This window comes from Ambystoma mexicanum, chromosome 4q (genome assembly GCF_040938575.1).
Source record: "Ambystoma mexicanum isolate Mex_15411 chromosome 4q, UKY_AmexF1_1, whole genome shotgun sequence".
Taxonomy (NCBI): domain Eukaryota; kingdom Metazoa; phylum Chordata; class Amphibia; order Caudata; family Ambystomatidae; genus Ambystoma; species Ambystoma mexicanum.
The window spans coordinates 1,126,365,605-1,126,392,953 of record NC_090928.1 but is presented as its reverse complement, the minus strand read 5'-3'; the positions used below and the strand labels follow the sequence as shown (position 1 = coordinate 1,126,392,953).

Below are 27,349 nucleotides of genomic sequence, written 5' to 3'. Positions count from 1 at the left end.
TTTGTACTACGGATCACGTTGCCTCTCTATGGCAACCTTCGAGGGGCATCAACGTCACGCCATCTACCACAGCGCCCTCTGGTGTGGAGATTTTATTTCCGAAGAAGCAAAGCTGATGATACCAATATCAAAGATGAGGAATACGTTGGAGGAACAACCTGTTGAAAGAACATTACCAGTTCATTAGTAACTTGTTCTTCTTTAGGAATCACAATTAGGCACATGCAACCATTCCTTAAGTGTTTTTTAAAGGTTAAAGACTTGTATTGAATTGTATTCCTGTGTGAAAGAAAAGGATAGAGTTCTGTCTTCCTTTGGAAATCACAATTGGGCACATGCGACCACTCTGATATAGTTTTCACAAGTTAAAGAGTTGAACAATTGTTTTATGGAGGTTAGGTATTCAGTAATGGTCTTCACAGCGTTTGCTCTTCTTAATTAGTGACACGCGACCACTCCATGTAGTCTGTTTAGGGTTTAACAATGGGTTTAAGTAGCTTTTGCTCTTCACGCGAATAAAAAGACTTTCCTCATATTACGCGAGTGCTACTTTCTCATTGTTTATGGATTATAACTTCCAATGAAGAACACCAGCTCGCTTTAAATCACACACGAGTGAATAGGGAACTAGATAATGTTGCTGCCAATGCTTGCGCAAGGTATTAGAACACCGGCTTCTTTAACAGTTACATTGTGGATCACACTGCTTCTACAATTTCTGCCACAACTTCTACTGCTTCTGGCTTCTTAGAGACCTGCACCCTTCCTCTCTGAAGGTGTCCTCATTACGGCCATATGTTTATAGAGCCCCTCTTGTCCTTGAGACCCACGGCTTGACAACTGCTCCTCACCTCGGTCTCCAACACGTTTGCTGTGGCTGACATGGGGAAAGACTTCTCTCCTGCACGCCTTCCACTGTGCAGCCTCTGCACTTCCCAGTTTGGGGGAACAGGACCCTCTCAGAACAAGCAGGTGGAATCTACTATCTCCACGTTTCGGCGTCCCTCTGATTCTATTGGTTTGTCAGCTTTGTGTCTTCATTTTGATACTACTGCTATAGCTCGCACTCCAGTCACAGTTCCAGCTCCTTCCAATTTCCTGCACTTGAGGGGGCCTTTTATTCCTCCCAGGTTCCTTCAGGTTTGGGCGGTTAGGCTTAATTGCTGGTCTACTGCTAAAGCATGCCTCTTGGGCCCTCTTCCTCATCCCATTACTCATGGGTATATGGGACATGTAGTTCCCTTCAGCAAAGTAAGTTTTTTTAAGAATGGAGTTAATTTTAAGGGTAGATTTCCCTTAAACACATGAAAAGATGGATTCTTCAAATTTGTGGTTACAGAGCAAGATGAGGCATTTTTATCTGATCCTTTTACATTATACCTTAGGGAATAACAAGGGTGCTCATCGTGAAAAACTTTCAAAGATCTTTCTGTTAAAGGCTTGCTCCGATTTAACAGTACTTGTACCCCGGGCCATAGATATTCTACGAGGGTCAGGGACATCATAATGACAATATGCCATTACCTGTTTTGGCAACTCAGAAAGGCACTTCCTTGCGGAGGACAAATACTGTGTCTCATCCTACGGGATTGTTGAGAAGCCCGGGTCCCAGCGTGCCTGATGTTCAGTGCCTTTGCCGTTCCAGGGTAGATGAAAGTCTGGCGTACAATCCGGTCTGCAGAAATGTGGTGAGGGAAGCCGACCTCGGTCTCTGCACTGAGAAATGGAAACTTAGCCAACAACTGGGAAGTCTGGCACTGAACGTGGGAAACCAAAGGAGAGAAGAGAAGGTTATCAGAGAAGTAGGTAGGAAACGGCAGGCAGGAGGTTGGTCTAGGAAAAGGAAGAAGGAAAACATAAAGGAAAAAGACGAGGAGTCCTGGAGAGACCAGGGGTAAGAAAGCAGGTAACAGGAGAACAGGGCAAGGCAGCAAAATAGGATCCAAGGACAAGCGTCGCCTCCAAAAAAGGTTGTGATGCAGGGACCTGTGCACTATTTATATACCAGGAGCCCAGCGTCAAAAGACTTGTTGCTGTGGGCAAAGGACCAAGCCATGCGCAGAAGTCAGACGCTGGCCCAGCACGCATGCGCAATCCTGTCAAGATGGCGGCCCCTTTGGCCGGGTCGCATCAACGGAGAATGCTGCTGAAGTGTCAAAGCAGGTGGAAAATGCTAAAGCGGTCCCCGAGGGCAGTGATCCTGTAAGCGCCAGCGAGCCCGCCAGCAGGTAAGGGCACTACCCCAGTGGAAAGGTGGGGACGTGTCTGGGATCTCCTCACCACCATGGGCCCCATCTCCCCCAGGTGATCCGCAGCATACCAGCCCCAAGGTCAGGATCAGGAAGCGTCTGCCTTTCCCTGGCCACCTATGAGGAGACTTGCAGAGTTTCAGTGAGGGATCCATAGGATGCTTCACAACACACTAGTCAACAAAATCACATCAGCCAAGCATTAGAATCCTACTCTGTAGTCGATAACCAAACATTTCCTATCAATTTCTATTTCGGCCCCGAAGTTGACTGTTGTACTCATACGTCCCGTCCCCTTTCCTCCATACTTATGGGACATTCCTCCGTCCTGTGGGACAGAACCGGAGCACTTTGTAAAAAGCATCCCAAAATTTTGCACATTTTTTAGTCCTTCCTCTCTTTCTGCACGGGGCCCGGCACGCGGCCGTAACCCCACCCATCTCGGCTCCACCCCGCGCATCGCCCATCAGTCCTTTTCTCCGCTCGTTCGGGACTGGACGCACTTGCATCCGCCTAAGATTTTCTTCCCTTTTTTCCTCTCAGGCTCTCGCTAGCGATCGTGTACTAGTCTGTCTGTCGTTCAAACTAGACTTTCCAGATTGTTCATCGTGCGCATCCGTTTCTCCCAGTTTACGACTGGAACGCTCGGATGCCCCTTCCGCACAATGTTTCGTTGCCTGTGGGGTCGGCACCTTTGATTTTTGTGGACACTTCGGGGGATGGGCCTGTGTGGCAACCCTCCCCTTTGCGTCCCTGGAATTATTCTCCTCATCGGAGGCATCCTCCGGTAGCTCCAAAACCATCCCAGGAGGACTCTTTTTTTTTTGGCAAATTTCAGACGCTCATGCGTACCGACCCCATGAGGGAATATTTCAAGCGATTTTTTAGGGAGCTATGCCCACCTGCGCCTCCGACTCCTCCGGTGGCTCCACCGGTGCTGCCCTTGCCTACGGTGCCTCTCCAGACCCTTACGACATTGTCCCCTGTGGACAAGGCAGTGCCTGACACGGTTCAGCAGGATCCTGACCTGTCGGATGATGCGCAGGGCGATCAGGATAAGGACCAGCCCCGCTCCATTAGAGCTTTTCATGACCGGGTACTGGACATGTGCCTTTTGGATGTTCCAGTGCCCGAGGCACCTGCTCCGCAGGAGGGTGTGCTTTTTGGAGCGTTCACCCTGTCTCCTTTGGAGCGTACCGGCCTGTTCTTGCAGGAGGTCCGTAGGGTCTGGGAAAAGCCACACTCTGGACTTTTCGGCAATAAGAAAATTGACTCGTGTTTCAGGCTGCATTCATCGGACGAGGTTGCCCTGTCGTCTTGTCCGCCCCCCTCCTCCACAGTGGTGGCTGCGGCCACTTGCAGTCCAGGCCTGCAGCATCCTCTTCTACGACGGCTACTCAGGTTCTGGGGAAGGAGGACAAGCTCCTCGACTCCCTTGAGAGGAAGAATTTCACTAACTCGGCCTTGCAGCTCCGGCAGGCCAATGCAGAACTGGTGTTAGCAGGGACGAATATGAGGATATGGAAAGGTCTGTCGGAGTTCGAGGAGTTCATTCCGGTCGAGAAGCTGGAAGACTTTAAGGCGGGATTGTCCGATGCCAGAGTCTTGGCCCAGGATCTGCTGGAGGCCGCGGCTCATCACGTAGACACTTCGGCTCGGGCCTTATGCTGGGAGTTGATACCTCCCGACAGGCGTGGTTGCATGCCACCAAATTCTCAAACGAGGTGCAGGACAAGGTGTTGGACCTTCCGTTTGACGGTAAGGAGCTTTTCCGTTCGACAACGGATGTGGAGCTGACCAAAATGAAGGACAGCACCCAGACAGCTAAGTCCTTGTCTGTCCTGGTTAAAACTCCTTTTAAGACCCAGAGACCGTTGCCGCAAAGCCGGCCCTCTTCTGGGTTTAGAGGTTTTCTAGACCGGAAAGCTCGTAGAGTGGATACACCTTTGGGTAATAACTGCCGGAGGCAGCAACAGACTCGGTTTTTCTCCCACTCCTCAGCCTCCTCCTCGGGTTCAGGTGGTAACACCACTGAAAAGCCTGCAAATTGAGGGTTCTCTGTGCTCGCATGAGACCCCGGTGGGAGGAGGCATTGCGTCTCATTGGGAGGCGTGGCAGACCATCACCGAGGACAGGTGGGTCTTGTCAGTCGCTCGGGCGGGCTTCTGCTTACCCTTACCCCTACCTCACCTTTCAACCCTCCTTTCCAGCAGTCGGGGTTGTCCTCCCTGGAAGCAGAGATTCAGAAACTTCTGGATCTCAGAGCAGTGTAACCCGTTCCCCTTGGGGAACGAGGGGAGGGCTTCTACTCCCGGCTGTTTACGGTGCCCAAACCCAGCCAGGCTGTCCTGCGCACCATCCTAGACCTTTCCCAGTTTAATCTTTTCCCACCCCAAGAGAAATTCAAGATGATCACGCTCAGCCAGATACGGTCGTCCTTGCAGATGGGCGATTGGCTCAGCGTGGTGGACCTTCAGGATGCGTACATGCATATTCTGATTTGGAATCCACACAGGCGATATCTCTGCTTCTCTGTGGGAGAGGAGCACTTACAGTTTCGAGTGCTTCCTTTTGGCCTCAGCTCGGTGCCGCGTGTCTTCACGAAGATGTCAGTGATCGCGGCCTATCTTCGTCTGCAGAATATCCATGTGTATCCGTAGTTGGACGACTGGCTCTTACGCAGCCAGTGTCCTTTGAAAGCCGCCTGCAATCTTCAGTCTCTCCTCCAGCTCCTGTTCCACCTTGGGCTGTTGGTGAACTGGCGGAAAATCTTCCATGACGGTCTCTCAGGACTTGATTTTCCTGGGTTTTCTCTGGAACACGATCGACTACCGAGCGTACCTGACCGGGGACAGGATGGCGGATCTGTTGGCCACGTTTCAGATGTTTGCGCAGTCGGAGAGCATGTTGGCCTGGTGGTTCCAGAGGCTTCGGGGCCTCATGGCCTCGTGCGTGTTGGCTCTTCCTCGTGCCCGTCTCAAAATGAGGCGGACTCAGATGGCTCTTCGGAGTTCTTGGCTTCAGGATGTGGATCCGGACTCCAAGTTGATAACGATTCCGGCTTTCATGAGAGCAGACCTGGACTGATGGTTGTCTCTCAGCAACCTGTCGGTAGGGGTGCGGTTTCAGGACCCAGCCCCGATGGTAACGGTCACAACGGACTCCTCCCTTCTGGGGTGGGGTGCGATGTTCGCTCTTCTTCAGGTCTCGGATCTTTGGTCGCCTCAGGACAAGCTCCTTCACATAAATATTCTGGAGCTTCTGGCGATTTTCCTAGTGCTCAAGGCGTTCAGACCGGTCATTGCCAACAAGGTGGTCTGTATCCGCACGGACATTGTGGTGTCAATGTATTACATCAACAAGCAAGGGGGCACAAAGTCTCCCCCTCATCCAGATTTGGGAGTGGGCGGTTCTTCATGGTGTTTGGCTGGTAGCAGTACACATCCCGGGCCAGCTGAACGTCATGGCACGCGCCCTCAGTCGGCGGACAATGGTCAGCTACGAGTGGGAGTTGAAGGCGGAGGTCCTCTCACGGATTTTCCTGCGTTGGGGCACACCGGAAGTGGACCTCTTCGCTACAACGGCAAACAAGAAGCTTCCTCTGTATGCCCCCAGAAGTGGGCTGGGAGCCTCCTCTCTGGGGGATGCTCTCGAGATTCCATGGCACAACATGAGGGCTTATGCCTTCCCTCCTCTGCCTCTAGTTCATCGGACGATTTGCAAATTGATGAACTCGGTGAACTGTTCCCTTTTACTCATAGCCCTGTGGTGGTCGGCCAGGTTTTGCTTCTCAGAACTTCAGCACCCGTCGGTGTATCCGCCGATCAGGTTACCGATGAACCCTGATCTTCTTCACCAGGGGGAACAGCAGCTGTGGCACCCCTCCCCACAATCGCTCAGCTTGGCGGCATGGTGCCTGAGTTCAAGTCTTTAGAACATATTCGCCTGTCTGCGTATAACATGCGTATTATCCAGGCAGCCAGAAAACTCTCGACTAGGTCCCAGTACAGAAGCAAATGGCTCAGGTTCTGTCATTTGTGTTTAAACAAGCGGTTGGACCCAAGGGGGGCTACAATTGACACGGTACTGTCCTTTGTATCCCACTTGGAGTCGGGTGTTCACGTTCTGTCATGCAGAACTTATCTTTCGGCGGTTTCCGCGTACCTATCTATGGACCAATGCTCTTACTCTGTCTAACCCAGTGGTTAAGAGACATTTTGCAAGCTTGTCGTGCCTTTATCCTCCAATTCGTAGTCCACACCCGGCGTGGGATCTAAATGTGGTCCTGACAGCGTTGTGCCATAAATCTTTCGAACCAATGGCCACGGTTGACCTCAAGCACCTGTCGTGGAAGGTGTCCTTTTTGGTCGCCGTTACTTCAGCAAGGCGCGTGAGTGAGCTCCAGGCTTTGTCGGTGGAGCATCCCTTCTTGGTCTTTCACAAGGATAAGGTGGTCCTACGGACAAATCCTGCTTTGATGCCGAAGGTGGTCTCTGAGTCCCGTTTGAACCAGTCAATCTCCCTGCCGGTCTTTTTTCAGAACCCCGCCTCAGCGGCAGAAAGGGTTCTGCATTGCCTCGATGTTAGAAGGGCTCTTAAGCTTAGAAGTTCTTCTCAACTCTAAGGCGACTATCTCTCGTTGGATCGCTGCCTGCATTACGGAGTCTTACACTGTCCAAGGGCTGAAGCCTCCTAAAGGTATTCATGCACACCTGGTGCGGGGCAAAGCAGCCGCGGTTGCATTTCAGAAATATGTCCCCTGGGAGACCATCGCATAGGCGGCTACTTGGGCCTCCCCTTCTGCTTTTTGTAAGCATTATTGTCTAGACATGAGCTCAAGATCTGATGCTCAGTTTGGTCAGGCTGTGCTGAAGAACCTTTTTTCAGTAAGGGTTTTTTTCCATCCACCCATAGTTCCTGTAAGGAGTGCTTGGGAATCTCCCATAAGTATGGAGAAAAGGAGACGGGACGTAGGAGTATAACCCGGTTACTTACCATAGCGACCACCTTACTCCTAGTCCGTGGTCCCCTTTCCTCCATACGCCCGCCCGCCGTCCCCTCTAATAAGGTTCCTCTGTTATTGCTAAGGGGTCTCTGACCTGGTGATAGAAAAGGACTGATGGGCGATGCGCGAGGCGGAGCCGAGATGGGTGGGTTTACGGCCGCGTGCCGGGCCCCACGCAGCAAGAGAGGAAGGACAAAAGATTTTTGCAAAATTTTTGGATGCTTTTTACAAAGTGCTCCAGTCCCGTCTCACAGGATGGAGGAATGTCCCATAAGTATGGAGGAAAGGGGACTATGGACTAGGAGTAAGGTGGTCACTATGGTGAGTAACCTGGTTATTCTGCATATTAATAATTTCTCTATGCCAACTCAAGAGGAGTGCTGCAAGAGGAGTTTTACTTGCAATTAAGTCCATGGGACAGTAAAGATGTACAATCTGATTAATAGTTGAAATAAAACGAGCATACCTGTAGTGGTCTGTCTGCAAAGACCTGTCTAGAGCGTTGCCACAACAACTGCAGCAATTAATATAGTTGGGTATGGATGAGTGCCTCGATGACCGGGGAGCCAACTTGGGCGCCCTCTCAGCCAAAGACCTCGAGTTTCCCAAAAAATGTGTTCCACATCATTCTCTTGGAACTCAAAGCCACACTGGTGCTCAGGGCATTTCTGCTGCATGTGGCCAACATTACGAGCATCATTTTCTATACGTGAACACAGTAATCCATCAGACTCTCCACAGAGGCTTCTGAACTGTGGACAATGTCTATCATACCTACCGCACTGGTGGTAGAGCGCTGGCCAGTAGTGTACAAATTCAAGCAGATTGCTTCTGTATACAAACGGACAGAAACTTGACCAAAGAATAGTATACTTTTTCTTCCAAAAATGGTGCACAGCTTCTGGGACCTCTTCCTGTGAGGCTAAGAACCTTGGTGTCATCTTCAACTCCACCCTCTCCTCACATCTCTGACCTCTAAGAAGTCAAACTATCCGCTGCACCTCCTCAGAGGTAGTCTTCCTTTTCTCACCTTCCCCCAGAAGCTCACTGTCTCCAGAGCCCTGGTCCTCTCTAGGCTGGACTATTGCAACAGCCTCGTTCTAAATCATCTTGCCTCTACTCTTCCACCTTTACAACTGATCCAGAACAGGACTGCAAGAATTTTCCTTGGCATCAAGCCCAGGGATCGTGTCTCTCCACCTCTAAAATCTCTTCACTGGCTCCCGTGGCTGCAAGTATCAACTTCAAGACCCCCTGCATCATCCACAAGGCTTTCTGGGTCATGGGACCCCTCTCCCTCCAACTTTCTCTTCCAAAACATCTTCGTTCTCAATCTTTCCGCTCATCCACCTCCAACTCTCTGAGGGTCAGACGCTTCTCCAAGCAGAGAGATGGGGGGTAGATCGATCTCCTAGGCTGGGGCCTCCCTCTGGAACAGCCTCCCTGCCTCTCTCAAACTTTAGCAGAACCACCTCTGGTTCCGGAAGCAACTCAAGACCTTCCCTTTCATTTCCGCTTTCTCTTTTCCTCTCCCCTGCTGATGCACTTGACTGCTCCGCGCACTGGTCACCTGGTCACCCTCTGAAATCGGGCCCAGGCTCCTGCATGTCCAGCTAGCCTTGCACTGCCTCCGGGCTCCCCAGCACTTAAGGATCTGCAATCCTACAGTCGATTCTCTCTGCACTTGTGAGCCACCCGTTGCTGCACTTGAGTTAACTGCACTTCCCCCATCCCATCCCCCTCCATCCCCCTGGCACTTCTCCCTTTTCGTCTTCCCCGCACTTGCACGATCTGAATGACACATGGCCTAGAAAGATCGTTATTTTGTCCTCCCTTTGTTTACCCCTCCTTGTCGCGATTAGAAACACTTGTGTATAGGCACGTTATAAATGCCATATCATAGCATATTTTAGATCTTTGACGGGTGACGACTGCACACAATGCTGGTCTTACTTTTCCAAGTTCTATCAAAAGAGATTGATAGCGGAAGGAATTTTCTATCAACTGGAACACCGTTTTTTTACACCTTTTTTCCATTGCGCTGCAAATCACTTTGCTTTCACAAAAGTGGGCAAGACAGTTGTGATATCAATCTCTTGCACTTCTGGTTAGAAAACCCATTCCTGTCAAGGTGCCAAGTGCGCCCCGTCATTTTGTCTATGACCAAAAGCACATTACTTCCCTCTTCCCCCTGCTGCAGGAACCTGTCTTCTCTTCTGAGGTCCTAGATTTTGATTACTTAACCACCAACTCATAAGTGCACAGCTCTAAGAACACCTGTGTCACAAAGTGACGGCTTTTGCATCTGGCTTCAGTCTAAGGGAAAACACCTGCTTTCCTGTTGTTGCATGAAGTGCCACCCTTATTTGCTTCCCTTTAACATTGGATCTCTCAGCTACAGCAATAGGAGTTCATTTAGCAGCGATATCCTGGTACAAAACATTTGTTAACTATATAACTTTTCATGTTCCCCCTAGTTCCTCCTCCACCTACCTCACAAGAACAAAACTGATGTCTGCCCCTTTAATTTTTAAGATCTGGTAGAAGAAAATTAGGAGAGTCATTGTCTAAAATTCCTTGTACAGTGACACTTTGGACTCACCCAGCTTGAGTTGATCTGGAACACTCTCACCCTAAATTTATTGCAACATTTTTCTTTACACTCCCGTTAGTGTAGCTGTAGAGAAGGCTCTTGGCTACTATTTAGGAATACAACAAAATACTAATAGTACAGCATTCACCATTCAATGACAAAGTCAAAATTGATAAGGGTATACAATTCTGTTATCAGCAGGCTACCCGGTATATACCTGACCAAATCACGGCCCATTCCACAAGAGTAAAGGGAACAATGGCCACCTGGCTGCTAAATAGTCTCATGCACGAAATCTGTGAGGCAGCAACATCCGAGTACTGGAAAGGGCTCTGCAAGCGTTGTTGCCTGTACATTAATGCTGAAGCAAACCTTCAAACAGTACACAGGGCTCTTGATAATAGACTCCCTTTTCTTTTGAAGATGGAGACTTAAATGAATTGTTGGGTATAGTCCTTCCCATGTCCAATGTTGGTATATTTAGGGGCTTAAGAACAACAGTAGGACTTCATTGCTGAAATGATGGATTTTTAACTTCATGTTCCTCTCCAGACCAGAAAGCAGTAATATTAGAGCTCCTTATTGTGGCATTAATTTTCTGATACCATTGATTCTAACATATCTGTGTGGAAGCACAGGGAAGGCGTATGTGTCGGTTGTTTGCTATTTTTTGTTAGAAGTATTTTTTACTCCCTAGTTTTTTACTTGGGGTAAAGGCAAGTTCTCTTAGGTTGCCCAGGTATTTCTATTACTCCCTATTTTATTTATTGAAGTATGTGTTCTATAAAAGGTCCAGCGCTGATGAAATGCAAGTTGCTCACCTTTCAATAATGTTTTCCAGCAATGTTATATTTTATACATCCACATGTCAATCTCAGCTCCCTGTGAGGATTGTCATACTGCATCCCATTCTCTGAATGGGAGTAAAATGGGGTTCTATGATTGTGTAAAAAGGGTCAGGCGGGCTTGGGCATTTGTATAAAAACTACAGACTTTCGAACAAAGCCGTAACTGTGGTCTATGGCTACAATAATGTATTCGTTTGTGTGTTAACTATTTTTACCAGTGTATTCCCATGCTTGCCTCCTATATTTAAGAAGCATGTGAATCTAAAACAGAAATAAAATGTTATAGAAATCTATTTGCATTAGTCCATATATTTTCCACAACATAGTTACTATTTCACTGGTAGTCCAGGTTTCCTTCCTACTTGCCACCCCACCCATCAACAGCCTTTTCTTCTCCACAGAGCGAGCGAGACTGAGGTGTGGAAGCAGGTCCTTGTGTAACGTGGACAGGGCTTTCATACATGCTTCCACTGAATGTTCTATGTTTTGCAAGAAATGCTCTCATCTGTGCCAATGATAAGAATATGTATATGTCAGTCTATGGGTTACTAGTCCATGTGTAGCTACACTTCTTTAGTTTTTATTGTCAGTTGTGTTTTATTTAGTTGTCTCTGTGTAATTCTAAACATATGAATTTAGAGAGGATGCCCTCAATAGTGGAATATTGTTAGAGGTATCCTTCCTTTACAAATAGAATATTTTTGGAAAAAGAGAGAAAGAGAAAAACCCACAAAATTTCAAACCATTAACCTATCTCCAATACCTTTCCCTTTCAGAAAATATCTGTATTTAAAACCAAGAAAAAAGGATCAGCTTCCAGCTCTCCATCTCGAAGTGGAAGCCGTTCCAGATCACGATCACCGGGTAGGCGTCCTTCACCTGGAACACGTCGTTCTCCAGGCAGGCGTCGTTCCCCAGCTAAAGGGCATTCTCCAGAGAAAATATCTTCACCTGACCCACCACCAAGACTGCTGTACAGTTCTTCCTACCAAAGCATAGGTGGGCGTTCTCCAGAGAAAATATCTTCACCTGACCCACCACCAAGACTTCTGTACAGTCCTTCCTACCAAAGCATAGATGTCAATGAAAAAACTACCAAGGAAGATATTTTGGACATAAACCTAACACCACTGGTAATGGCGTTACATTATTGGCATCATCAATATATGTAAATGGTATTTAATTTTTCTTTTGGTATAATAGACAAAGGCATGTTTAACCCTTTCATTATGTCTTCAGTAATTTCCTACTGGAATTAGGACTATTCTACATCTTGAACACAACGAAAGTGTTAACGTACAATGACAAGTTTGATGCTTTGATGTTCATGGTAAATTGCAGATCTGTAGCATTGTAACAGTTTTCTCATTCTTTATCAATGTATATAGGGGGTTTTACATAACAGTTGCTTAGGTATATGGCGAAATCCGATTTAAGTCAATTTCTTGAATCCATAATTGTATATGGTAAGGTACATTAGAAAACTAGGCACCTGCTGGATACTGTGTGCACGTTGCAGTCACCAAGTCTGGCTCTGCTTATTCACCTGTCAGAGTCAATTGAATACCATTAAGATTAGGTTAGGTTAGATATTACTAATAGATATTTATTTAATTCTTCCCTTTTTGAATGTTAACTTTTATTGAGACACAGGCAGAAATGCAGAGCTATAGTCCTGGGCATTTGGAACCAGAAAGGCTAGCCTAGACCACACCCCCAAGTCCAACATTGTATCCGTGTCTATTTTATATTTGAATCATTGTCTAAGAGCTGGAGTCGGGGAAAGCAAGGGCAAACCGTTGAAGCAGAACTTGACAGCCTCCTTGACCATCGGCAGTACGTTTTCATTTTCTTGATCAATATTATTGAACACAACCATACTCCTACATCTCGTCCCCTTCCCCTTTCCTCCATAATTGTGTGATATTTCATCCTTTGGGACGGGACCAGAGCACTTTTTGATAGCCTCAAAAGAAAAAAGATTGTACTTTTGTAAAACTTTTACATGGGGCCAGTGCATGTGACTTTAGCCCCGCCTTCCAGATCCCCGCTGAGCGCATCGCCCTTCAGTCCTTTTATCTGCATGGTCCGGATCGGATGCACTAGCATCACAGGTATTTTTTTCTTCTCAGTTTGTCCTGAATTACTCTTCCTGCCTCGGTACGGCGGTCGGTTCTTTTCTTCACCTATGCCAGACAATAAGGTGTTCTTCCTGTGGACTTCACTAACTGGCTGCAGACACTCCCAATTTTTGCCTAGAGTGCCTCAGCCCAGACCATCGTTTGGACTTGTGTTTCTACTGTGACTTCCTCTCGGCGTGTGCACTCGAACAAAGGCTTGTCGGGTGGGAGGAAGTCTTTGACCGCGTTCCTCCAGCTCATCTTCAGAATTTCATCAATGAAAAAAGAAAACGCCTAGTAAGTAGCTTAGCTTTTAGGGCAACCCGTCCAGGTGACTCCTTCCCGTGGTCATCCTGTTCTGGGAGGCGTTGGACTCATTCTAGTGTTGTATTGTTTGTTTATAAAGCGCTTATACACAGAAACGAGTGCATTAAAGCGGGCCAAGACTGGAGGGCAACATGGGATACAATCATCCATGAGGCCTTGAAAATTTCAGAATGATATACAGTAATAACAAGCATGCAAGGCCTGAAGAAATTTGTGCAAATTCAAGTGCGTTACCAGGTAGTTGGGGGCACGGAGGGTTGTGGGGGAGCAGGGCGGGCGGTGACGAGAGGGGGGTCAATCGTAACAAATGACAATAATGCAAGTGCGTGACCAGCAGTCAGGATAGGAGGGGATATGAGCAGGTTATTGTTCCTTAATAATATGCCACTAACACAAGTTTTTCAGGTGCACAATGCAAGGGAGGGGGCAAGGTGAGACAAAGGAACAGACAGACGGCGAGCATACTCGGTAAGGTGCATTCAGATTGTGTAAGTGCCAGACAGGAAGGGTGGAGGGAATTGTGCCTGGTCCAGGAGGGCTGGGTTAAGTGCAGAGGGTTTTCCCTTGGGGAAGTGCGTAGTGCTGAAAGTTGTGTAGGGGCCCAGAGGCAAGTACTGGGAATGGTGTGGGTGCTTGGGACCTGTAAGGTTCTGAGGTGAGCCAGGCGACCAGTCAGCTAGCTGAGCAGAAGGAGGTGGTAGCAGGTAGAAAGCGGATGTTAGCATGGGAGAGGTAGAGAGAAGGCAGCGAAGAGGAAGGTCTTAAGGAGAGTTTCCGAAAATTAAAGAGATTGGGCTTGAGATGGAGAAAGGCAGGGAGACTGTTCCAGAGGGTGGCCCCTGCAGAGAAGGATTTACCCCCAAGTCTCTGTTTGGAAAAACAGCTCACTCTGAGAGTTGGAGGAGGATGAGCAGAGTGCTCTAGAGGGAGTGTATTTGGGAAGAGTGTTGTAAGTAGTGCTTGCCCCTGCCCCAGAAAGCATTGCGAACTATGCAGAGGCTCTTGTACTTGATCTTTGCAGCCACAGGGAGCCAGTGGAGGGATTTCAGTGCCCAAGAGATGCGGTCCCTGGGCATGAGGCCACGGATAAGTCTTGCAGTTCGGTTCAGGATGAGTTGTAAAGGTCTGAGTGTAGAAGTAGGGAGATCGAGAAAGAGACTGTTACAGTCTAGAGAGAACCAGAGCTCTGGAGACCATGAGTCTCTGGGGGAAAGTGAGAAAAGGTAGGATACCTCGGAGAAGGTGCAGCTGGTAGTGAGACTTTTTGGGTACATCTGAGATGTGTGAGAAGGACAGAGTGAAATCGAAGATGACCCCCCAGGTTTTTTGCCTCACTGGTGGGTGAGGGTGCAGGGCCAAGGGAGGCCGGCCAGAGTATGATTTGGAAAACTGGAGCAGGGGTCCCAATAAGAACAATCTGTCTTACTGGCATTAAGTAGATGATACTTAATGCCATCTAGAGGTCATTGGCTGCACACCAGGACTGAATTGCAGACACACAGTTATGAATGCGCGAGGAGGAGGAAGTAGTAGCTGAGGGTAGCTTGAAGGAGAGCCGAGTGACATCCACATAACACTGAAAGTTGGAAGAGATCAAGTGTGCCAAGGCGGGCCATGTAGATATTGAAGAACCAGTGGGTTATGTTGGATCCCTGAGGGACCCCGCAAGTAGAGAGAGAGATAGCGGAGAAAAAGGGCCCTGGTTCCACATGGATGGTCAGAGAGAAAGGAGGTAAGGCACGCCAGAGCCTGATCAGTGATGCCCAGGGTATCACAGACGATTGATCAGGGTGTTATGGTTCACTGTGTCGAATGCGGAGGAGAGGTCAAGGAGAATGAGGAGAGAAGGAGAGTTGGGGTCAAGATTTGAGAGCAGGTCTTCACGGGTGTTCATGAGGTCATGGGGAGTAAGCCGAGAGAGCCAGCTTCTCCAGTAGTTTGCCCAGGAAAGGAGTGATAGAAATAGGGCGATAGTTTGCTGGGATAGAAGGGTCGGCAGAAGATTTGAGTAGTGGGCGCACCGGAGAGTGTTTGAGCGAGGAGGGGAACATTCCATGGGTGTAAGAGAGGTTGCAGAGGTCTGCCAAGGCTTGAGCTAGTGTGTCGATGTTGTCGTTGATAGTTTTCGAGGGGCATGGAACAACCTGTCTGGAAGAGGCTTTCATAGACCGGACTAGCCTAGTGACCCTCTCAGGTGTGATGGGGGGGAAAAGGGAGAGGGGGCAGAGTGTGAGAGACCGAAGAGGGCTCAGAGGATGTTGGTGCAAGTGTGGGTGAAGGAGTGAGAGAGGAAAGGTAGTTGGTGACATGTGCTGCCAATGCCGAGCAGAGGGCCTGGGTGGGTGCAGTGGAAGACGAGGCTGCGGAAGGGTTGGCCAATTCCTTGTTCGGCCGTGTTAGATGCCGCAGAGATGCCGGCTTGAATATGGACTCTCTTCTTGGACTGGATGCAGAGTCTATATTGCCTTTGCAGAAGGCGACAGGCCAGTTTGTCAGAGGGTGCACCTGAGGCCACCCATTTCCGTTCTGCTGCTCTACACTTGCGTTTGAGGGCAGCCAAATCTGAGTCGTACAAGGAATTGCACTTTTTGGGAGGCTTCATGTCCAAGAGTTCAAGGAGGTGGCAGATGCAAGCAGAGCGAGAGTTAAGAGTGGCAATATGGAGCAGATTGCCACTTTTGAGAGACTTACAGGGTGGGTACGTGGGACAACAGTCCTCCACCATCCCCCCGCAAGCAGCAAGAGTGCCTGAGAGCTGGAAAAAAGGAGAAGGCAGAGAGCCAGGAGAAGGTAGCAAGACAGGAGAGAAGGATGGTACTAGGGCGGTAGTGCATGTGGAGGTGAGAGCACGAGGAGGCAAGGGTGCACTTTAAGAGGGTGAAAAATTGATAAGGCGCAGGAGTATCTTATCAAAAAGGAGTACGTTGGGTTGAGGACCCTGTACCAGGACAGTGCCATTTAGATAGACATTAATGATGACCCTGGAGGAGGAGAAGGGGGGGGGAGAAGGACCTCCCAACGGGTGCCACCATTGATGTGTGAGGAGGAGTAGGGATAGAGCACAGTGACCATATGAAGGGTCCATAGGCCGGGTGAAGGGACGACAAAGAGGATGTCGGTAAGAGTTTCTGTGGCGGAAGCACTGACATAGGTGTCCGCAATAGGTAGGCCTGGGTTGAAGGCCAAGTGTCCTTTTAGATTTTCTTCCTGCCAGAATTAGTGAGAGGTGAAGGATAGGTGATGGAGAAGCAGTTGGAGAAGATGGGGGAGATAGAAATTGCCATAGGGGACACAATGTGGTGCACTTAACCCAGCAGGAACCTGAGAAATGGAGCAGGCACACACAGACACAGAGGGATGGGAAGAGGACAATGTGGGAAGCAGAGGGTGGGGGATGACAGACTAGAACAGAGGGCAGGTGAGTACCAGGCAGCATATGAGTGTTACCAGTACTCACCCTGGGGTACCTCGTTCGAGGTCTAAACTGGATACTGCCGCGCGCGCCGAGGTTCCCTCAGGGAGCCAAACATACCAGGTCACACCCGAAGTTCGCCGCAAAGGGGCTAAAACATCCAGCAAATCTGAGGATCCCCGTCCTGGGGCTAATGCAACCGGATTAACCTCAAAGGTCCTCTCTAAACATTCTACCTGCCAGCCTGAAGGAGCACACAGGACAGACAAACGTCCAAAGTCCTTACCCACCGGCTCTGCCAAGGATCCCTCAAAATGGGGTAAGCTATTGTTTGAGGCTCCAGTTAGAGCAGCCAAAACAGTGGCCTCTGACAAACCCGTGACGCAGGTCGCCTCCGTAGGACTCGAAATGGTGGCCCAGCCAGCGCCACCAGTGTCCACCATTTTGTTGGGCCCATCGGGGTCAGGCATTTTGTACGCACCCCTAATGACGATGGGTTTGGATGCCAAGCCCAATTTTTTGCCAACTCCATCCGGGGGCTCAAATCTTTTTCATACAACGTTGCCGTATACTCTGAGGATGGCCCTTCCATCGACTATATCGCTGCCTCCTACATCAGCTCCGTTACGCTACGTGGATCCATACTTTGGAGGTCCTTCTTTGCAATCAATCGCAACTGAGTCATGGTGTCACAGCCCGTTTGATAGACTGGTTCCGTCACCACAGCCAAGACTATCTTCAGAGGATGCGTTCTTTTGCCGGTTCCAAAACCTAATGTTCTCTGATCCAATGAAGGCATACCTTAAGGACCTCTTAAGGGAAATTGTCCTTAAGCCTCAGGAGTCTCCACCTCCTCCAATGGAAGCTCCACACTTACCTCTTCCTCCACTGGAGCAGGTACATGAGCTGAAGGGGCCTGAACCTGCATCTCCTGCTCCGTACTCTTCTGTACCTAATGACAATGTTACCAAGATAGCAATGCCGGATTGGCTCGACGAAGACTATGATCCTCAGTCTTAAGGCCTTCCATGATAGGGTCTTGGATCTTATGGTGCTCTTGGGCATTCCAACTCACTAACATCCTGCTTGGCAAATGGATGTGTTGTCAGGGGTTCTTACGCTAAAGTGTCAAGAGTGCTCCAGTCTTTTTCTTCCCCAAAAAATGTTTGGGCAGAAAACTGCACACAGGCCAACATGTGAACAAAAGCAGATGCCAGGTACAGATTAGAAGCGTTGGAAGATTTTCCCCTATCCACTCCATCTTCAACGGTTGTGGCAGTGGCTACCCTACACTCCCAAGTCCTCAGCTACCTCTTCCTCAGCAGCGCAGGCGCTCTCAAAAGAGAGGGGGAAAGGGAAGAAAATATTTGCCGATTCTTTGTCCGGAAAATACAGGAGTGGTGCTAGCGGCAGCTAATTTAAAGCTATGGAGGCAACTGTCGGACTTTGAGCAGTTCATCCCTCAGAACAGACTTCATGAATTAAAGACTAGCTTGTCAGATGCCAGGGTCCTTGCACATGAAGCTGTGGCAAATCATGTGGATACTTCTGCCTGAGGACTGATGCTGGGAGTTGACGTTATTCGGCACGCATGGTTGCATGCAACCAAATTTACAAAAGAGGTGCAAGAGAAGGTTCTAAACCTTCCTTTCGAGGCTAAATACCTTTTCCACAGTTCTACTGACGGATTAGCAAAAAGCCAAGGCAAGCACCTTAACAGCAAAGTCTTCCTGTTCTAACAAAGCAGCCTGCCGCAAAGCCCTCTTACCCGAAAAAGTCTGATTTATCAATCTAGGTCTTTTTCTGGACTTTGAGTTTTCCAAGATCGCAAAATGCATCAGCCGGAGCTGTTGGGTAAGATTTTAGTAGCAATGATAAATCTTACTGACCTGTGTCAACCCCAGAACTTTTTGCTGGACTGGTAGATTGTTTCCTATACCTCAGTGAGTGGGTGTCATTTTTAAGACTCTCCCTAGTGCCTTTTTAATTGTATCCTCTTTGACACCATTTGGCACATACTGCCTATTGTTGTTGGGTTTCCTTGGGGGTTCCCCTTTTAATTTTCTCTGGCGACCCTTGAGAGAACTACAGTTCCCAAGGGTTGAAAGGATCTTTGGATCCCTTTTACATTTGATTAGGTGAGGCCAGCACACCTCACCTTATGTGGAGTGCTGGGGAGATACTTGGTATCCCCTTTCCCATTCTAAATGTAACATTTATGTTAAAAGGACAAGTTTGCCTTTAATGGCTGATGGCAGTGAACCTTTTTATTTATTCGGTGCACCTTTACCGCAGGCTGTTTCCACAGCTCTGGTAAAGGTACCCATGGGTGCTCATTTTCCAAAATTGCTCCCGTCTTCTGTTTCCACCATTTTAGTGTTCCTTCTCCTGACATCCAGAGCGGGAAAATCCTTCAACTTTATCTTCGGCAGGAATCTTGTGGAATCCTCGCCCATGCTCCAGAGTGTCTGAGAAGGAAGGAAGCGAGTGAAGAGTCCAAAACTCTACAGCTCTTTGTCTTCCAGCCAGACTGAGAATCCAGTTCAAACCGGACGGCTGTCTGTCCTGAATGGACTGCCAACCCCCCAAGTTTGAATTTTGCATGGAGATTGGCTGGGTTCCTGCATGAAAGTCCACCTTGGAAGCTGAAGAGGTAGTCGACCACTGGAACCAAATCGAAGAGGAAGAAACTGCAGCTGAGGTGATTTCCAGCGACCAGAGAACCTGCTTTGTAACTGGAGCCTGCCCTTCCTTCCAATCAACCTGGGAGTCCCAAACACGACTACTCCTAACGAAAGGCTAGTGAGATCCATTAGTCCCATGAAGACCTGCAATTTGAGCCATCCCACGTCATGCTGCAACCTTGCTGGGCTGCAATACCCCAATACCCTGGGAACTTGAGCCGTTGTGCGGTGCAGAGTCTTTCCAAATCTTGCTGAAACTTTGTGGCATCCTGCTGGACCTCCAGAGACGTGAACCGAGCCCGAAAAGTCCCCTCATCAGAGTGCTGGACCTGGCAAACGACAAGAATCCGACCAGCGATATTCAGTATTCTTCTTGGCTCCTGAAAGGGTGCCAAAACCACAGAGCCGCATCCAACCACGAGGAATCTCTTGCCTTTAGCCTTCTCCCGTGATCTCTGCTGCAAAAGTCCTCCCAAAGTCCTCTCTTCCGACAAAGGGAACCATCAACCGGGTTTTTGACTGCATATTCGGAAGGCTTCCTGCTGCAACTCTTTTTCTGTGCTGAGGTACTGTGTTGGCTGGGGTATTTTACCTACCTTAAGCCTTTGTGATTTCTGTATAGCTTTTGGATGTTTTCTGTGATTGGGAGCCCACTCATCCAGTTCATCCAGGTCCCCTACCGAATCCTGCTAGGGTGTCTTCTCTGAAGTCCCTTGACCCTCAACTAACTTTAAAGTGAAATACTTAATTGTTTGAGCAGTCTTCATCTGGAACTCTTGACTTCCACAAGGACAAGGTAGTGCTCTGCACGCACCCTATCTTCCTGCCGAAAATTGTCTCGGATTTTCACATTAACCAGTCAATTTCCTTACTGGTGTTCTTCCCAGACCCAGCATCAGATGCGGAGCGGGTTCTCAACAATCATAATGTTGGGATCTAGATGGGACTAAAGACTTCAGGACTGCCTCACATCTGTTTGTTATGTTCGTAAATCCTAAGGGAACACCGGTCTCTAAAGTCTCTCTATCCCGCTGGATATTCTCCCGCATTGCGGAAGCTTACACAGTACAGGGACTGCAGGCCCCCAAGGGCATACATGCTCTCCTTGTGCGAGGCAAAGCTGCGGCTGTAGCTTTCCAGAAGTAAGTGCCTTGGGAAACCATTGCTAAGGCAGTCACCTGGTCTTCTCCCTTAGCTTTTTGTAAACGCTATTGTTTTGACCACCGTCCACGAGCGGATACTCAGTTTGGTCAAGCTGTTTTTAGTAGCCTCCTCAAGTAAGCAAATTTTTCCATCCACCCAGTTCTAAATATTAGTGTTTGTGAATCTCCCACAAGTATGTAGGAAAGAGAATCGGACGTAGGAGTGAAACAAAGTTACTCACCGTAGTGACTAATGTACTCCTAGTCCATACCCCTTTCCTCCATACCCACCTTCCTGCTAAAAAGCTCCCTATTATTGCTAAAATGTCTACTGACCTTGGAAAAGGACCAAAGGGGGATGCGCTGGGCGCGGCTCAGGAAGGCAGGGGATAGAGCCACACACTGGCATTGTGTAAAAAAAAAAAAGGTACAATCTTTTTTTATTCTTTTAATGCTATCAAAATCTGTTCCGTTCCCAGCCCGAAGGACGAAATATCGTAGAAGTATGGAGGAAAGGGGACTATGGACTACGAGTACGTTTGTAACACGAAAAACAGTTACTCACCGTAGTGACTTAAGTCACTTGAAAATTAAAGATGGCACACTTCAGAATATTGGATACAACATTGCGTACTAGGGCATACCATCCCATTACAATAACATTCTAGGACCTGGTGTTAGGTCGATTTTCCAATTCTATTCCAAATTTCCTTCATCTGTGAGACCCCCCAGCACTTTTAGCTGGACTCATGGATTTTTTGGTCTGTTCTCCTGAGTGAGTGGGAGCATTTTTCCCCACTCGCTCATTCTTTTGCTCTGACTATGGGAATCCTAGTTCATTATTTTTGTACTTGAGCGTGACTAGAACACTATCTCGAACGTGATGTGTATTGTATCCTTCACATGTCTAGGCCCACCAGATTTCTTTTCAGTCGCCCATACTGCTGAGCTTGAGTTTATATTGCTGATTCAAAACAACCAGCGGTATGCTTGCCCTTCGACTACTTGACGTCTGATCCGGCCCGCAGACATTCCATTCTTGACTGCTCAGCGACTGTTTTCCACGTAGCCATGGGCTTCCGGCCCAGCCTTTATAGTAGAGATTAGGGCCCTGTTCTTCTAACTTCTCTCGAGAATGCCTTTTCTTTACCCATTCTCTTTTCATTGGTTTGAATGCTGCTTGACTCTGCTATGGAAAGGACACCTTTTAAATTCTGCCTGTCTTGCAATGGCAAATTTCCTTTGAAAAAAACCCATCGCTAATGCAATAGGTGCCTCCCTCGTGATCACGAGGTGCGTCACTGTAAAGCCTGCAAACTTTTTCGGCATAAGACCTTGAAAGACAGGCGTACTAAAAGGTGGGTGGTCTACGTTATGCAGGCCGAGAGTCACTCCCCCGCCGTCGCTTCCGACGAGGAGTCTGTCGGCAGCCGTGGCTCCGATTCGTAGGCCGTTGACCTAACTGTGGAACCCTTGGTTCCCATGTGTCCGGCCCCGACAAGCATGCCACCAGCAGTGCCATGGGTAAGTCTCACCCCAGTGACAAGGACACACATGCACCACCCGCTCATCAACACGCAACCCCTAAACTTTCCCTGGCGTATCCGTCGAGGTAAGCTTCTACGCCCCGCTGGCCCGCCCAAGACATTTTGGACCCCAAGAAGGCCCCCACTTTGACTGCAGACTATTCTCCGTCCTCTTCGCTTCCAGGGCCCTGCAGCAGGACCTAACTCCATCTACACCCCCTCCCCACCCTTTTCCCCCTCCTGATGCTTCAGGCTCCTAGTGGACCAGGGATAAGTTTGAAGCCTGTGTGGACAAAAAAGCTGAGTTAATACATTTCTCAAGGCCAGTTTGATGTTTTGAAATGCCACAGGGCGGTTGATTCCTGTCCTGTCCCTCTAAAATCACAGCGGCTCCTCTCCCCGGGTGCTCACTTTGCATCCCTGGAGGAATCCCATCCTCATGACCCCCAGACAGAAGACATTCAAATGGATTGTGCCCTCCCACGTATTCCTCATCTTTGATATAGGATATCCAGCTTCAGCTACTTCGAGGGCGCAGTGCTTCAATGCAGTTGACTCTGTCCCTCGAGGGCCTCCGTCTCGAGGATGTCATTAAATGGTATATGTAGCCCTTGCAGTGCCCGTTGGCATCAGTTCTGTTTTTCCGAGTATGCTTGTGCTTCAAGAAACTACGGCACGCTTCTTTTTCTAATCGCGAAAATGTCTTCCTCGACACCTACTACCCCGAAGAAGACCGGGTTCAAGAAGTGTCAAGACTGCGACTCCAAAATGTTGCTAACCGACCCACATCGAGTATGTCTGTGGTGTCTCGGTGTGGAACACAAGACCTCAGCCTGCTCCAAAGGCCAGTCTATGACCGGAAAACCCCTGAAGAAGCGAAAGGTGAATTGGCGGTAGGTAAAAACCCCAAAGAATCCCCATCGACTACCCTGTCTAAAAAACCTTCTTCGGACAAGCCGAGAGGAGACTGTCCTTGAAGAAAGAAGGTTAAAACATCCAAATCGAGGAGTGGCTCCCACCACTCCTCATCGTCGAGGAAATCGAAAAAGAGGCACCACACGTCGCCTTCTTCGACTTCATCAGATTCATCCACTGAGAGGGTGTATTGTCCCACAAAGGCCTCCACACCGGCCGAATGGGAAGCGTTTGGGTCCGAAATGCTGAAATATATTTGAGAGGCAAAAACTTTCAGCAAGCCCTGCTCCCAACAAGCCTTCCAAAGAAGCCTGAAGGAAAGTTTACGAGACAAATCCTGCGCGCCCTCGAGCCCTGGGCAAAGGCCAGATCCTCATCGAAAGCCGTAGAGATGGAAAATAATCTAAGGATCCTTTGAGTCGTAGGTCGAAGCATAGGTCGAGGTGGAGGTCGTCGACACAGACGTCAGCTGCACCCTAGACACCGGCACCATCGATGCTGGCTGCGCCATAGATGCCAGCCGTGCCTTCTACACCTATGGCACCTTTGACGCCATTGAAGACTTTGAAGTCGACTTCAGTAAAAATATTGACGATTCCTTGAGGGTCGAGTTTTACATTTCTTAAACAGGTAATGCCCACACTGGATAAGACATGTATTCTCTTGCCAAGGAAATAATTCTTCAAGTCACTAACCTCAATTTATGAGGAAAATGAGCCATCGGATACTGATGCGCCTTTTGGGCTTCAGTATGGTACACCTAATGTGCCTGAGAGTTTTATCTCAGAAGAATCTAGATAAAAAGATCTATGACAACCTGCAAACAGCCAGTGGAGTGAACACTTCACCAGAGCTTGAATTTGGTTTGAGTTTGGTAGGCCTGATGCTGGTGAGCATGCAGAGGCTTCATTTCAACAGTTGATGTTTAAAGTTGTAGACTACTTTGGGTGGAGTAGGCCTACTCTCCCCTTCGAGCAAGGTTATCTGACGGACATCCTTGTTAAGGGTTCGCAAATGGTTCCCATTTTACCATTTCAGATTGCTCTCCAAAAAAAGGGTGGAGGCAAATCGGGACACGCCAGAGGCTAATCCGGCAGTAAACAAAAACCTAACTAGAAAGTACTGCCCATCTAGTAGTGACCAAGACTAGCTATCAAAACACCCCACTCCAGATAGACTGGTGGTGCAGGTAGCTATGGCAACTTCAAAACTGGTGGCTTATCCTACCATCCCTCTGGATAGGGATGACAAGAGAAGAGATGCATGGGCAAGGATAGTATTTTCTGCAGGGAGCATGGCTCTTAAATCAGCCAAATCCACATGTGCCTTAGCAAATTCTCATTCAGTCTATGGGACTGTATTTCCATGGCGGCGGAGCACATCCCAGAGGGGGAGGAAAGAGACAGATTCTTGGGTACTGTTAGCGACGGCAAAGAAGCCATGTGCAGTCGGATCTGGATTCTGCTGACCGCATCAGCAGAGCCATGGCAACTAGCACTGTAATGGGCAGATTTGCATGGTTGAAGTCGGGATATTTTTGCTGGATGTGCAGGCCAGACTCCTTAACATGCCCTTTGACAGGTCTCACATTTTTGGCAACAAGGCTGATGAAAGTCTTGAGAAGTTGCAGACCTTGAAGGCGGCAGCCAAATCCTTGGGTGCCGCTATTAGGCAGCCTCAACCCTTTCGCCCCAGTGGACAGCCTTGGAGGGGTAGATCTTTTCGCTACTACTCCTCAGTTGGAAGAGCAAGAGGAATGGCTGGTTAAAGAGGCCAAAGACGATTCCCTCGTGGTGGACGAGGGAGAGGTGCTAAGCCCCTTCAAGCAGGGCCATCCTTACCAACAGCCACTGCAACAGGCGCCTCAAAACCTCTGAGGTCATCACGAAACGCCAGTGGGAGGCAGGCTGTCTCAGCATCTGAAGGAATGGCGCAACATTACTTCGGATGCTTGGGCATTGGAAACCATAGCCCAAGATTACTGCCTTCCCTTTTATTCTAAGACCTCAGAACCATCCACCGGGGAGCCACTCTTTGAGAGTTCCAGATCCGCTCCTTGTGCAGGAAGTTTTGACCCTGCTAGAGAAAGGAGCTATAGAACCGGTGCCTGTAGCACAGAGGAACAAGGAATGGTACTCTCCATATTTCCAAATACCTCAGAAGGACTGAGGACTGAGACCCATCTTGGACTTGAGATGCTTGAACAAGTTCCTCAGAAAGGACAAGTTCAAGATGGTCACACTTTCCCAGATCCTTCAGGCCCTCCAACTCCAGCATTGGATGGTGTCATTGGAACTTTCGGATGCTTATTTTCATGTGCCAATCCATCTCAAGCACAGAAGTACTTGATGTTCGCCATTGGCTGTTCTCATTATCAGTTTCGATTTCTGTCATTCGGGCTGACCTCCGCCCCAAAGGTTTCCAGCAACCTGATGGCAGTGGTGGCAGCGAGTCTCAGGAGAGGGGGGATTCATGTCTACCCCTACCGGGACGATTGGCTGATCAGGGAGCGTTCTCCCGAACAAGTCCTGGATCATGTCAACGTCATCTGCCACTCTCTTCACAGACTGGGCTTCTCCCTCAATTACAAGATGTCCGGTATGACACCTTCTCAAAAGCTCCAGTTCATACGTGCTGTACTGGATACTTCCTTTGGGAAGAGCTTGCCATCCGAGGTGAGGGCACAAGACATTCTGCAGATCGTCTCCAAGTTTGAGTGCCCAGCGTCTCCCGGCCTTCGATTTACATTTCCTTTTTTAGGTTGCTCGGCCTCATGGCATCCTGTATTATTCTGGTGCCAGAGGCCTGAGAATGAGATCCCTTCAATTGGCTCTCAGAACAAAATGGTCTCCATTCTTGGGCAACATGTCAGACCTACTTCAGGTTCCAAGCAGGGCCGCACAGGATCTTCTGTGGTTGGCCTGCAAGGACAACATTCTAAAGGAAGTAACTTTTTGATAACCATGGCCGAGGTAACAGTAGTAACGGATGCCTCACTCATGGGGTGGGGAGCCCATGCCAACGATCTGACAATCCGCGGTCGTTCGTCTCCATCGGAGCCCAAACGACACATCAATCTTTTGGTGCTGAGGGCAATCTGACAAGCACTGAAGGCCTTTCTGCCCGCCGTATGGGGAAAGAATGTTCTGATGACGACGGACAACACAGTGGCCATGTGCTACCTCAACAAGAGAGGTGTAGGGTCACTACCACTGTGCAGAGAGGCAATGTAGCTCTGGTACTGGGAAATTCAAGAAGGAATCTCTCCATCGGCAGTTCACCCAGCCGGAGAGAACACCGCGGCGGACGATCTGAGCAGGCACAGCAGTCTCCTACGAGTGGGAACTAGCTCAAGAAGTCCTTCAAGAGATCTTCACCTTTTGGGGAACCCTGCAAATGGATATGTTCGCGACCAGTGTCAACCGGAAATGCGAACTGTACTGCTCCAGGGAATTTCCTCCAAGAGGAGCTCTAGGACACACGTTTGTGGTGGACTGGGAATTTTCACTTCTCGAGAAGTTTCCTCCAGTCCCCGTCATTCTTCTCGTGATCAGGAGGTTGATAAAGTTTGGGAAACTGATCCTAATTGCCCTGGATTGAGCCAGGAGGACGTGGTATCCTAACTTTCTGGACATGTCAATCTACCCTCCAATACGTCTTCCACTAAGAGAAGACCTTCTTTTGCGAGAGTAGGGTTGGGTTCTCCGCCCAGAGGTCAAGACACTCTGCCTTCACGCATGGTTTCTGAGAGGCTGAGATACAAGGATTGCGACCTCCCAGATGACTTAATGGAAATTTTGCTTTCTGCCAGAAGGCCAGCTCCAAAGTCATTGTACCACTGCTTTTGGAACAAATTCTGCAGCTGGTGCAAGGACAAGAATGTAGACCCTTTACTATACAAGACACCAGAAGTGTTATCTTTTATACTATATCTAGCCAATATGGAGCTCCAGGTTGGAACAATGAAGAACTATTTGACGGCGCTTTCCATATTAATCGCTCGTCGCAAGAATCTTTATATTTCAAGATTCCGCTGGTGACACCATTTCTACAGGGGCTCATTAATGTGTCAACCCCCACCCTCCCTGTCTGCTTTCCAGGTTCCAGTTTGGGACCTTAATATATTAACATTTCTCATGTGTGCACCTTTTGAACCTCTGCATTCATGTCCGTTAAGATTGCTAACGTTTTGGCAGGCTTCTCTATCAACTACACTAAATCGGAGGCACTGGGAGTGAAAAAGGAAGACGCTACATCTTCTGCCTCCGATCTGCCCATTGAAGTGGAGCATGCTGACGACAAACTATCTGGGAGTGCACGTTGCAGCTGACCCCAAAAAGCTGTACGCGGCAAACTTCCCCCACCTGTTCAGCCTAAAAGCAGATTCCAGGAGGTGGGAGGATCAGGAGATCTCACTCTTTGGGAGAGTGACAGCATGCAAAATGAAATTACTGCCAAGATTCCTGTATCTTTGCTCGTCGCTCCTGGAGGAAGTTCCCTTAAAACCCCTCCTTCAACTACAAAAACA

At 48.8% G+C, this 27,349-nt stretch overlaps 1 protein-coding gene across 1 annotated transcript in view; it reads left to right on the top strand.

Annotated features, from left to right (window-relative positions):
- Nucleotides 1-27,349, top strand: part of LBR (lamin B receptor) — a 1,228,970-nt gene that overhangs the window by 256,694 nt on the left and 944,927 nt on the right. The window contains exon 3 of the mRNA XM_069608704.1: nt 11,472-11,828. Coding sequence (XP_069464805.1) covers nt 11,472-11,828 — 357 coding nt within the window. The remainder of the gene's footprint in view (nt 1-11,471; nt 11,829-27,349) is intronic.